Source organism: Clupea harengus, chromosome 5, assembly GCF_900700415.2.
Source record: "Clupea harengus chromosome 5, Ch_v2.0.2, whole genome shotgun sequence".
In the NCBI taxonomy this organism is placed as follows: Eukaryota; Metazoa; Chordata; class Actinopteri; order Clupeiformes; family Clupeidae; genus Clupea; species Clupea harengus.
The window spans coordinates 3,996,124-4,009,683 of NC_045156.1; the positions used below are offsets into that span (position 1 = coordinate 3,996,124).

The following is a 13,560-nucleotide window of genomic DNA, read 5'->3' on the forward strand; positions in this document are numbered from 1 at the left end:
GAAAACAAAACCTGAAATAGCCCCCTTCTCTGACTGACTGTTTTAAAGACGAACCCTGCGAGATTTAAGTGGGAGAACCAAGCGCTGTCTGTCCATTCACCCTACTACAATACGCTTATTGTCCCAAGGTCTCTTTTCAGTCCTGTTTACCACAGTAAGACTACAGTCCGAGGCCACTAGAGAAAATTACATCGTCCTGTGTGTACATTGGGAAACTGTGTTGCAACTGTCGAGTCGTATCCGAGGACGAGAGTCAGAGAAATCAAAGAAGTGACACATATGGCATAAATTATATATCATCAGTCTGTTTATTGAGAATGGCTGGCAGAGCCTTGTGGATGGAAAATGACAGATAAAAGCAATCAAGCCTTTTCAATTTGTCAGAATTGCAGACTCTTGGTGCTTTTCAATCACTCCATTTTAGCAGTAAAAAAGCAAGCTATGATTGAAATTACAAAAAACTACCCTACATCTATAATAAAGCTTCAAGTGCTTCCCTCTGACATACAAGCTTCGCACAAAGGCTGCAGTCAGGTTGCTTCGTGGCCGTATTATCCACGCGATTTAAGACAGCACAACAAAGATGAAATCATCTCCTCAGGAATGTCTAAAGAAACAAGCTATCAAATGTAAACTAAACATCAGCATCAGCAGAAGACTTGGTATGTGTTGGTGTGAATCATCCTTACAGACTTACACAACCAACAACAAGCAATAACAGACATTAAAGTAACAACTCATCCACGGGACATTTGGCATTATCACAAGTCTAAAGAAGGAGTATATCATTTGGTGTTGCGCTGTGTTGTTCACGTTCTGACTTGCACCTGATTCGTCACTTCCGATGGAGAGGCAAAGTGTAAACATCCCTTACTAAATTATGACAGCCCACATCACCGTGCTGTCAGGGAATGCAGCAGCAAAACCCAATACAGACTCTAAATTCAGACGTGTTTTCGCCGAAGCCCCAATAAAGCTTGTTCACTTTCACCTTAAAAAAACAAAACATAGACCTTTCTCTGAAATAACACTGCAACATACTCAGAGAGCTAATGCGAGGAGAAGCAATTGGGGGCAGGGTGGGGGTGGGTTAGGGATGGGAATGTTACATACACTGGTGAAGAAAGGACAAATATCTGTCTACATATCCTCTTTGATGGTTCCTATGGAAACGTGTTACGTAGAATGAAAAACGGACACAACAGCAGGCAGGTCTAAATTTAAAAACCAGAGGCAGGGAGAACTAGGCATTAATAGAGCCAAATGTTAATGAGCTTTAGTATGAAATAACATGAGTCAGGGAGAGCAGCAACAAAACAGAAGTACAGTCCGTTAAAAGAAAAAGAGAAGAGAAGCATCAAACTGCTGGTATGAGTTAGCTGCTGGCATGATTTAGACCGTCATAGGATTTACATGGTAACACTATGCCCTACTACAAAGGCACACAAATGATTGACTTACACATGTAGACTCAGGTCCTGATATATATGGATGCTTAAAATCAACCTCTTCTTGAAATGCTTAATCTGATGTTTTGCCAAAAATGTAGTTGCAAATGTCACAGAATATTTCTAGGGCATTGATGCAGATGTGCTGGCTACAAGGTCCAGGCATGTTATGTACTGGCCAAGGAAAACAACCTAATCAAGTTATATCGAATTCCGCACAGTCTGAATCTTTACCTTCATGAAAATCCTTTTGAGGGATTACACCACTAGGTTGCAAAGAGTTGTCCAGAGAGCTGGAAATATTGAGCCGCCAACACATCTAATGAGGAACATTATGAGGCAGAAAATCTCTTTCATGACACCCACTATAAAATGAAAAGATCTTTGAATGTGACCAGGCCTTGAAATTGAGAATGCTAGTTTGATTTTGAGAATGAAGAAGGAAAAAAAAGACCAGTCTCATGAATGTCAGTCTTTGCATTGTTGGCCATAACATATAAGCCCACCACAGCAAATTTCATATGACCATGAATCCTTCTCATGTGCTCTTTCATATTTCACAAGGGATGAATACAAAAATGAGCAAGTGTAACAATACAAAGCCTTAATACTGTGAAGCTATAGTGCTAGAGGTATACATTGTCTGTATTGTGTGAACATACACATTAACGGTATGGTTAACCTGACCATCAGCACACAAGACAAGTAACGACATACTGACATTGAATCACATTTTCTCTGCATAACACACTACACAGAGTTTGAATACACTAAGGTTATGTGTGCTGATTATCACTGTAACAAAACTCTTTCCTTTAAGTGCCGATAGTGACCTCTACACCTTATATCACATGTAACATCATCAACATTCACTCAGTTTCCCATCAGAGTGAAACAAGCACTGTTATGGGTCTGGGTTTAGCACATTGGCCTTGTCAGGGTATCAGTAGGATCGCACCCCTGGCTTGCTGGCCTCTGCCTGGTTGAAGGGGTTCGCCGGAGCAGTGGGCGGCTGGTCTTGCTGGTCAATGGACTGGTAGGCCTCTCGGTTGCGCGTAACTGTTGGGAACCCTGGGTAATTAAAAAAAAGGTTTGTGAGAGGGAAGCATTTCCATAAATGATGTTATTATTATTATCATCATCATTGCGAGATGTATATTGATACCTGGAGACAACCACAGAGAGATGGCCCAACGGGGGATGGGAACACTTACAGTATCAATGTAACTATTATTAACTAAAGCAATACAAATACCTCCTTAAAGCAGAGGTTGAAGGAGGAATGAAAATCTTTGGCTAAAAGTACAGATGTATGCCAAACTAAGGGCCTAATAGTCAGGGTCTTAAAGGAAAGCTTGTAGGTGTGGCCTTGTTAATTGGTTTTCAACATGATTTGAGTCCACAATTTCAAACCGTTGTGTCACAAAGAGCCATAAAATCTAACCGACTCCTCCGAGACTGCCTTATTATCAGCATGTGTTAAAACTGCCAAGGAAAGCCTAGAAAAACTGTTGTTTCGATATCTACTAACGGAGCCCTGACAAAGCCATCAGAGTCTAACTCCTATATCCAGTCCCAGATGTGCTATTGATCGGATGATGTTTTTGCACACACAGGCATGTACGGATTTACTATAATGGGAATAGACCTATGGCACTGTGTGATGAACATGGACGCAGAGTGGCAACTAGAGAGTGTGAAACTGCTGCAGCTGACACAAGCTCTAGGTCATTCTACAAAGAAGACCACAGAGTGCTGCTCCTGTGCTCAGCGTCTGGTTTATATGGGTCAATTATGTGGTCAATCATGTGGGAGTAGGGTGGATATCAAGCTGAAAATATTGTTTTATTAACGGAACAATCTTTTTCAAAGTGGCGTAGACCAACGTGAAACTAATAACTAATACACAGAAAGCTTAATTGTACCCCTGCCCTTTGGAAAATAGAAACCACACAGGCAGAATTCTAGGGTCCAGAAACCAGTAAAAGAAAAGAGACAGAATCATTTCTAAGTGTCTGGTCTGTGCATATAACACTGTGCATGTGTGCGTAAAATAAAAATTCAATATAACCTTGTAAGTGATCTGTGATCAATAGTGTTGGGAGCATGAGGAGCTAGACTCTACACTTTCTCCCCCTCCTCGTCCTCCTCCTCTCTCTCTGTGTCTCGTGCTCTTGCTCCCTCGGTCTCTCTCCTCATGACATGTTGTCATAACCAGAGCTCACCCACAGGTCTTCAAAATCAATAAGAGGACAATAAAAGCGTCCCCCGGCCCCCCCAGGCAGACCGCCACAGGGTCCCAACTGTAATCATCTCCACACTTTGCCTACGCCGCTTTCTATCTCGCCGACAGGTCCTCTGCACATAAACACACAAACCCACGGGGAAGACTGAGCAGAGGAACAATGGTGTGACAATTAGCAAACCCTTCCAGTCTCATGAGGGAAGATCTGTGGTTTGGAATTTTTTTTTTATTATGAATAGTATAGTATTTAGTTGGCTTTCATCTGATAGTACCTATTCCAGTGATTATTTCAATAGTATATTTTATAATATTTCAAACCATTTTATGGCATTAGAAGTTGTACGTCATACATGATACTATTACCTTATAGTTGGGAGTGATATTGTGGTTAATTATCTAGTTATGGTATTTTTAAAACCATTTCACATAGTGTGCTACAACCCTCTATTTCAAATCCATCAGTGTATCTATAAGATGGGCCACATAGTAAGAACTGGGTGGCAATAAACCGTAGTCCTCAGCTCTCAAATCGGCAACTCGGCAACAAAGTTAGAACCCAAGGAGAATTGATTTACCTGTTCAGAGGAGACAACTCCAAACCACAGTATTGCATGTTTGGGTCCCGAGAAAGGGGTGTAGAAACCTCCTCATATATACCGGTCAATTGTTCAATTACTTACAATATTTCCAGCCTGAATTCCTTATGTGTATGTCCCCTGGGGCCACCATAGGATATCTGCCACTGAGCAGGATTAACACACCTCTTTCCTCTGCAAAATTCAGCTATAATCTCATTTAGACCGCCTGGAGATGTGTCAGTAAGACCAGGCTTATTGGAAACATACCTACTCAGGACTAGTGTCGGAATACAAATCATTCACCCATGCTCAACAGCAGGTGATGTTTCTCTTTGTCTTTGAAAAGATGCGAGCTGAACCGATTTTTTTTTTTAAAGCATGCTGACCTTCAACTACATATGGTGTTAAATCATTCAGAGCAATGTCAATTTTTCACAGTCAATTTTTCAGTCACAAAAATGCAGTCATGACAGAAGGAAACTGAAGGGCTAATAGCATAATTTTCTTTGTCACAATTTATTTAAAAATATTATTTATAAAACCTACTTGTGAATAAATTACTACTGGGTAAACACAGAAAATGTCGAGGTAATAGCAGAGATTTGAGCAATGATATGAATGAACTAACGCACTGTTTGAAACAGAAGACTTGCGCCACAGTATCTGTTTTGGTCCTCAGAAAATAAATATATTTCTTCTTTGTATCTGCAGCCTGGGACATTATTGTAGACATTACTCACAGTTTATGGCTGGTGATAAGTTATAAAAAAACACATCTGTGTGATATTATTGGAGACGACTAAGCAAATATGCTGTTCACACAGGTTCCCTTGTTTCCTCTTGACCTGTAAGCATAACTTCATAAACCTTTTAACCCACTCCACTGGGCCTTCATTTTAGCTGTTAAGTTTGGACATGTTGGAATGCAACGGCAACAGGATAAGCTAATTATAATTCATCTAACTGCTAACATGGCACGTTAGATTTAAAATCTAGGACACTACCATAATATGTACATGTGTCTGATTGTTTTGGCTGCTTTATCTGAGGACGTCACTCAAACAACAGCTAAAAAAGAAGAAACACAACTAGAATATCGAACACAAAAACAACACATATGCTCAAGCTACAGCCTACATTTCAAAATATGTGCCAAATTACATGTCAGAGTCACTTGAAAATTGCGAAATTTATGGACAGCCAACAGACAAGAGATGACAGAGGAGATTTCGACTGAAGCAGGGGCACGGGCACAGACACAGAAAAGACATTTCCAGACAGCCGGGGGAGGACAAGAGGGTACCTATGGCCATAATTGCTCCCTTCTGTCACAGCATCTCCAAAGAGACCATGGAATGAGAAAGAGACAGAAAGCAAGAGGGAGGGGGGGGAGGTGAGAAAAAGTGAGCAAGACAGAAATTAGAAGAAAAACAGGGGTTGAGAAAGAGAGAAAAGAGGAAGAGGAAAGAGAGAGAGAGAGAGAGAGAGAGAGAGAGAGAGAGAGAGAGAGAGAGAGCGAATGACATCTAATAGCGACGAAAATTGCTGTCTGCACTGTCCGAGGTGCAGCGACTGTCCACGGAGGTCTCCAGATCTGAGGACAAACGGACACGGATGGAGGGGCAGGAGCAGAGGAGACGGCAATGAGGAGACAAGAATGGGACAGAGACAGAGAAATAAGTACAGAACAGTGAGGACAGCAACACCACAAAGACAATAAGGATGGGAACATATTAGTGGAAATGGAGGGGGCTGGTATCCCACCCAAACGCCCAAATATTTGCACCCACTCAGGCGCATACACACTAACCCACCCCATTCCCAAGCAATCCATCATTCTTTTAAGAAAGACTAACCTCCGTGGTTTAAGGACCTGCTGAGTGCTAAGGAATCTTACTTGGGGATCTAACTTCACGTATTTACATTTAAACTATATAATGACTTGCCATATTAATGGGCTCATTTCTGATTGTCCACATGAATAAATGCTGACGTGCGGCTACACACACTGGGTACTATAATGACAAGGACATTTGAGGACTTCTAAGGGTGACCCATTTACACTTACCCTCTCCATCATCCCCAGCAAAACATTAAACACACAACAGGTTGATGCATGGCAGCCAGCAGTAAGCTCTTGCAGAAGAACTCGACTGAAAGAGGTTCACAAGTGCAAGCAAAGACACACCTTTGTGCACACACACACACACACACACACACACACACACACACACACACACACACACACACACACACACACACACACACACACACACACACACACACACACACACACGCATATGTGCACACACACATGCACACACATACATATGCATGCACATGCGCACACACACACACACACACACACACACACACACACACAAGCAACTCGTGGCATACATTTAAAAAAAAAATAAAAAAAAGCAGTGGGTGTCTTGAGTCATGCTTTCCAGAAAAACCCACAGTTGCCAAATCTAGTTGTTTTGTAACAGCTAGCCTTTTTACGGTTACAGATTGACATTCGACACTACATTTGAAGCTGATTCACTCAGACTGGGTGTGATGCTGGTTATGTCTGTGAGATACCTGACGTACCATACGTACCATAATCCCACCCTCCACACAGTCTCTACGCGAAATATGCGTGTAAATGACCATATTTCATCAGCACTAGGCCTACACGTTTACTTCATGGCAGCCTACATTTCTGCTCCAGTGTTTAGTATGCAGAGTGATGGAGTCCCTACAGAGGTGAAAAGTCCACCACAGAAATACAGTCTTCATATCCATCACCACACCCTCCATGTTTTATCACTCTAACACTGGCAGGTACTTCATTACGTGCTCGCTGCTGCCCCGGTGGGGCCTGGAGGTTGATGACTATTTCTTTTCCTTTTTCAATTTCTCTCTTTCCATCTCTCTCACTCCCAACTGTCTCACCCACCCTGTCTTTGACCAACAGCGTTCACAATAACACTTTTTTTTGCCGTGTCCTTAAAACACGATTGCTGTGTCCTCAATAAACTGTGGGAAGTTAACCACAGCAGTCTCCAACATCGATATGCATTATTAAAAAAAAAACATCATATGATCAGTAATAATTAGTCATCAGTCCATTTGATCTATTCTCAAATGTACCAGCAGATCTTTGTGTTCTCAATTATCAGACAAACTCATCTCTATGCCAAGTATTTAATGTCAACAGAAATCATAGGAGCCTTAAATGTGTGTGCAACAACATGGTCCGAGGCAACATAAGGCAGTTTCAGACATTTCCATCAATGTTCTCAGTTTTTTTTTGCAAAATCACTTAACAGCAAAATCAGATGCACAACACACGCCTTCTCCCTAAGACCACACACAGCTAATGGATTCTATAATTACAACTCCATCCCCCATACAAACTGGCACTCAAGTTTGTGGAAGAGCGCATTTGCAGCAGAGGCGCATCAATTCATTTACCCGCCGAGCGCAGCTCTTATCTGGTCCACACTTTACATTAGCGAAGCTGGGTATATCAGGCGCATTCGTCTTGTGACCCACCGTCTCGCTAACTTAATTAGCCTGAGCCTCTAGTTCTCCCTGCCTCCACTCTCCTCTCCCGACAGCTTCAAACACAGCAGATTTGCCAGAACTCCGCAGAGACGAAAAAAGCAAAGCCACACAGTTCACACAGGAAAATGTCTTATTTTCCTATTGATCCACACTGCACAGAAAGGTGAGATGTTTATAAAAACCTAGGGCACATGCATCACCCCCCTCGTGAAGAGAACAAATCTGCAGAGCACCAAACCTATGAGGCCCTCTGTATCAATCCAGCAAGCCCCATCTCTGTGTGTAGTTCACTTACCGAAGTTGACGTTGTAGTCGCCTCCCCTCTCCCGGTACATCTGGTAGACGAAGAAACAGGAGACGGGCTTGAGGAGCAGGCCAAGGATGGACATGCCCACACTGAAGCGAAATGTGTCCCTGTTCCTCTCCGCCAGGCTCTCGGCCACCGGGTAAAAGATTCCGAAGTGGATGATGTCTGTCACGATGGTCACGACCATCCCCAGAAGGAACTGTTGGGAAAAAAAAGGGGGGGGGGGGCGGTAGAGGAAATACAGAATCAAATGAGTTTAGTGATTCATACATATATCTGATGAACAACAGCCAATTTGGTGCCATCAGATGTGTGGAAAAGAACAGAATTTGCTTTCCATTTGTGGCCTCAGAGAAACACGGTCAGGGCCAGATCTTTCTCAGAGTGCAGAGCTGCCTTCTCAATTCTGTGCCAAACCAATCATTCTGGGTAGAACGGCAAGTGTGTAAAACCACGTGTGATAAGTATGTAAGTGTTATAATAATCTGAAGTACACATGTGATTGCAGTTATTTTGGAGAGAGCTTGAGAAGGCTTTGGTGACCCACCATTAGCACAGCATCTATGGAGTCTCTCTGAGCGATCGCCCATACACCAATAGCCAGCATGGTAAAGTTTCCCCAAGCATAGGATGATGGCATCCATGCCATACAACCCCTGTGGACAGACACACACTCATTACATATAATACAGACACATTACATTTTGACTCTATAACAACTGAGGAGACTAACTTCAGCTGCACCAAACAGTAAAAACATTCAAGAATATTTCATGAAGAACAGTGAAAGGGGTGCAGGTTCTTTGGTGCTTCAGAGGGTAGTCATCCACTTCTCCACCTGACTAGCAGACCTGAACAGCACCTTCAGCTGGCGCTTGCCAGGCCTACGAGAGAAATTCCTCAGGTGAGTGAAAAAAAGATCCGTGGAGCCTTGAGACACACTCACCAGACTGTCAGCAACCAGTGAACCAGTACGATGGCCTGCAGGGATAAACAATGCAGCGTTACGGCAGGCAAGTAGTCATTACGTTTGCTAATCGCCTAAAGTTTCACGTCTTAATGAGGAACGTGCGTCACACATTTTAATGGATCACGTAGTCTTGAGAGATATCTTTAAGCAATAGCCCACACTCATAACAAGCATTCCACTCTCACTTTAAGACCAACACATTTCTTTCATCACAGTAACATTTTCAACTTACTCAGCGCTTAAAAACAACAGAATGTGCTACATAACTACTCGTATAGCAGGCTATGTGTATGAAATACTCAACTGGGTATCTGTCATTCATAAATTCACAACAATCGACAGCTCTGACTAAGTAGCCTTGCGGTTATGGAACTCAGGTAAAGAAAAATGTACTGTCTGTCTGGTAATTGGAATGATTAATGGGTAATTACCTTGAGGTTAATAGCTGGGATTTCCATTATTACTAGCCAGTGTAGACTCTGGGCAAACTCCTTCGCTTTTTCAAGTTTTTACCCACAATATAAAGTTCTGAAGCATACTGACTCTCTCGTGCTGAAGTTTACTAACCCCTCCCTTCAGTGGGTCGGGAAACACAAACCATGTGACAACAGCCTGACTGCTTCCACGTGACGCAAAGCTGCTCCGTTAAATTCCGCTATGTACTCTCTTTTGATTGCCTAAATTAGTCCAACATGTATCATTTTTGTCTTTGTACCTAAGAATAACTTGATTAAGGTCTCCAACTTGCTTTCGTGACTTTTTATGACTGTCAGAGTTAGTTCTGCCCATCATGCTATCGTATCAAAATCCTTTTCATCAGATTCTTGTCTGGTCAGACATCTTAATCCTCAAGTGACCCTGATATGTACATTGTCACTCTTTTAAAAGGTTGCTGTTGGGGTATGCGTTGGCATGGTTTTATATCTTTATCACTTTCTGGTGTTACTTGAATGATTGGATAAGATGGCTATTGTGGAAAAACTGTATAGACTGGCAGTGTTCCAGTACACTTGAAATGTTATCAATGCTTCACTCCAATAAGCTCATTCATTTCATCTAATTTTTTTTTATTTTTGTTGTTCAGTGCCAGTGTACTCTATGTATTATCTTTGACACTTCTGTGGTTAATGTCTGGCTCGGATTTGAACATTGTGCACATTATTCGCATGGGGGTCAACGAATAACATGCTAAAGTTGAATTCTGCCATTCTGACAAAAGGTTGTTGACGTTTGAGCTTAACAGCCAATCAAATTAGTGGTGATTGGCTGGAATTGTTTATGGCTCGGTCCAAACCACTATATTTGTTTACCATTTACAGAGCCAGGACTTTGTTCAAACAATGGGGTTATTTTTTAGTGCACTCACTGAGTGGACAGTCAGAGGACCATGAGGAGACACCCACTGAATTTGCCAAAAAAAAGCGTTTTGGATGAGAATCACAGACTCAAACTTTAATTGATACCGCTGGCTTGTATGTCTACTGCAGTTTTAGATTCCTCTGCCATAATACCACAGATACACATGTGGTTTACTAAGATTAGTGTTCCACTGTGGTGACAGCTGACCCCAGCCTACCCTTACATAGATAAACTACTCACCTTCAGGCTGCAAACCAAATCGCTATACTATTTCCCACATAATTAATACAACAGATTCACAGCAGAGAAAAAGACAGCAGTTGGCTTGGGGATAGATATGGCCCTGGTTGGTACAGGTCAACCAGATCCACCCTGGGTCAGGGCCTAAGTGGGGCGTATAGTGCTTCTGTCAAAGGGAAACTGAATGAAATGCTAACAGCTCAGACCTCTCATTTCCTCCCGTTGTGTGGGCAATGTTCTGTTCTGTGTTCTGCTGTGGCCTGCTTAAGTGTGGCATGTAGTGGCCACATCACACAGGGGATAACCAGACACTGATTGGCTTTGATTGAGTGAGCTGGTGAAATTAAAGTCCAAACACATGTGTCCCAGGAGGATGGCAGGGATTGGGAGGCATCTTTCACACCCCTGGGGTGTGGCGAAAATCTTTTGTTGGCGGACACGTGATGGGCAGATGGCCCTCTGGCGTGCAGTGTGGTATCTTGGGAGCAGGTGTGACCTCTGATCTTTCGTGGTGTCCATCCCAAACACTGTGACCTTTGATTGACAGGGCTCACATAGATTGAATTTGATGTTGGCTGGCTGGTAATATTCTGAATTACATTATACTCTGATTGATATGTTGAAAATGGAAACATTTCCTGCTATTGGATACATTTATAAAACTGGGAAAATGTGGTATGATTGTGATGGAACTGCAAAATAAATTGTATTTTGCCCAATTAAAAGTAAAGGGATTAAATCATAAATACAGCGGCTTGAGCCCATCCACAGAATGTTCTAGCTTTCATCCACAATCAAAGGAAGATAAAAAGCTGAAGATAAAAAAAAGAAAATTCAGTGAGTGTTCGGGCATCTTGTTCTGACAAGGTCCAAATAAGGCCCGGCAATCTAATGACCTCTTCAGTCTTCCAAATCGTCATATGGCACCTGTTCGGTGTGCAGAGTGATAACGAGCACGCTCCGACTCTGTTAATGTGGCTGGAAACAATTCTATCTCTCCGCTTCCCTGTTAATTCTCTTGCTAAAAAGATGGATGGCCCTGGCAGCCTGCCGCCTGATGCTGCCGAGGAAGTTTTATAGTCCGGGCAGGTCCTGAGGTAGTCTCGTCTGTGTTACACATGGATCCAGCAGGGATGAGTGGAGCGATCTATCATTCGGCTGGCCTCCTTCCAAGCTGATGGCAGCAGGGGGGGGACATGCTGCAAAGTTATTATTAAAAATACATCAAAAGTGCTTTTTAAAAATCCGAGCAAGGAACGGCGTTACGCCGTTCTGATTGCCTTGCCACGGTTAGAAGAATGTGCATTTCCTGCCGAGGCTGCACAAATATTGATGCAGCGGCTCGGTTGTTGAGGCTAATGTTTCATGGGGCAAACATTTAGTGGTATTGATTTAAAACTCTCTTTGGGCTCAGCCGAGCAATTCGTGTTTCCACTCTCCTTTTGTTAAGGGAGATAGAGAGGGGTTACAGAGAGAGAGGCTTGAAGAGGTGGTGGAGACGTGCGAGGATTTGAGTGTCTATGCATATGTAACAAAGATGAAACAGCTTTGTGTGTCACATTTGTGCACATGTCTTACATCTTCCTCTTTCTATTTCCTTCTGTGAGTGTGTGTGTGTGTGTGTGTGTGTGTGTTTGTGTGTGTGTGTTACAACTATGAATTGGTGGACGTCTAAGGCAGTGCGTGATAAAGATGTGGGGAGGGGGGGGGGGGTACACCATGTGTGAGGTAAAAATAGAATAGACTGAGAGATCACAGCTTGTTCATTTGTATTGTTAGTATGCATGTGAGACAGAGAGTTAAAGTGAGATTGAAAGAGAGGCAAGAGTTAAACGAGAGAAAGTGAGAATAATACATCCCAAAAAAGGAGAAAACATAAGTGAGAAAAACAGAGCAAGACGTCCTATCTGGTGCTGAAGGGAACCATCAAAAGGCCAAGGTCGGAGCAGGCCTCTGCAACTGAAGCGTGTTCTAGTCCCCCCCCCCCCCTCCCCACCCCCCAGCACACCGTTGACGCCACACAGCGTCTCCTCTCGGGGGCCCGCTGAGACAGGCAGCTGGCGTCTCCACAGACGGCTCGGGGCCCTCGCCGCCTAATGACACGTGCTTCTAGTGACTCTGACAAACACTTCTCAAGGACCCTCGCTGCATAATTAACTCTGTTGATTTTCCTTAGAAGGCCTTTGAAGAGGTTATCACTATGTTGACTTTGTACGTTGAGTGTAGTTTGTGTGCATTCATTCATTTTTCATATCTTTGTGTGCGGGCTGCCGAGTAATAGACTGCTGTTGAAGGAAGCCACAAATGTCTGCTGCCAAACAAATAGCCGAAGTTGTCATATCAAATTTGTTACTGTCCTTGACATAATGAAGACATTATCATGACATGATGGGGTCATGAATTGAAAGTCCAAACTGTAACATAATTTCATCTTTGTGACAAAATATTTAAAAGCTGTCACTCTTCGTTGTGTTTCCCACAATCAAGTCACACATAAAAAGCAGGGAAATAAAAAGCAGATTGGAAAAACAACAGCATGTTTCAAAAGCAGAGCACTCGACATCCCATCTGTAAAAGACCTGGCGGAGGCTTTTTTACGGCCATGGATCACAGGCATCCGTGCTCCTCTCTCAGCTGCACTCAGCAGGTCGATCAGTGGCTATGGCTGTGACTGCCGCGCGAGTATTTTATAGAGTGGGGTGGTGAAGTGTGAAGTAGACTGTGGAGTCCTTGCGGCACCCGCTTCAGACCAGTGCTGTAGACAATGTGCTGTGTGTGTGTGTTATTATGTGAGTGAGCAAGTCTCTCTCTTTCTCTCTCTTTCTCTCTCTCTCTGTGTGTGTGCGTGCGGCCAGACC

At 43.0% G+C, this 13,560-nt stretch overlaps 1 protein-coding gene across 2 annotated transcripts; it reads right to left on the minus strand.

Annotated features, from left to right (window-relative positions):
- Positions 1–289: 289 nt before the first annotated feature.
- Positions 290–9,710, minus strand: LOC105912215 (angiotensin II receptor-associated protein). Of its 2 annotated transcripts, none has more exons than XM_012841140.3 (5): positions 9,535–9,704; positions 9,080–9,114; positions 8,681–8,789; positions 8,122–8,332; positions 290–2,519 (listed from the first exon to the last, which is right to left on the minus strand). In XM_012841140.3, exons 1-5 carry the CDS (start codon positions 9,559–9,561, stop codon positions 2,392–2,394), a joined length of 510 nt encoding a protein of 169 aa, XP_012696594.1. In that variant the 5' UTR covers positions 9,562–9,704; the 3' UTR covers positions 290–2,391. The 2 variants fall into 2 exon arrangements, with proteins under 2 accessions (XP_012696594.1, XP_031423216.1); XM_031567356.2 differs by lacking the exon at positions 290–2,519 and adding an exon at positions 3,990–5,865 and having other exon boundaries at positions 9,535–9,710.
- Positions 9,711–13,560: the final 3,850 nt, after the last annotated feature.

What these genes read in the sequence shown, in the direction of transcription:
- LOC105912215 (XM_012841140.3), bottom strand. Translation starts at nt 9,561, where the DNA reads ATGGAAATCCCAGCTATTAACCTCAAG. An exon ending in CACTGGTTGCTGACAGTCTG is followed by an intron (nt 8,790 to 9,079) that starts GTGAGTGTGTCT and finishes GTCTGTCCACAG; the next exon opens with GGGTTGTATGGCATGGATGC. An exon ending in CGACTACAACGTCAACTTCG is followed by an intron (nt 2,520 to 8,121) that starts GTAAGTGAACTA and finishes TTAATTACCCAG; the next exon opens with GGTTCCCAACAGTTACGCGC.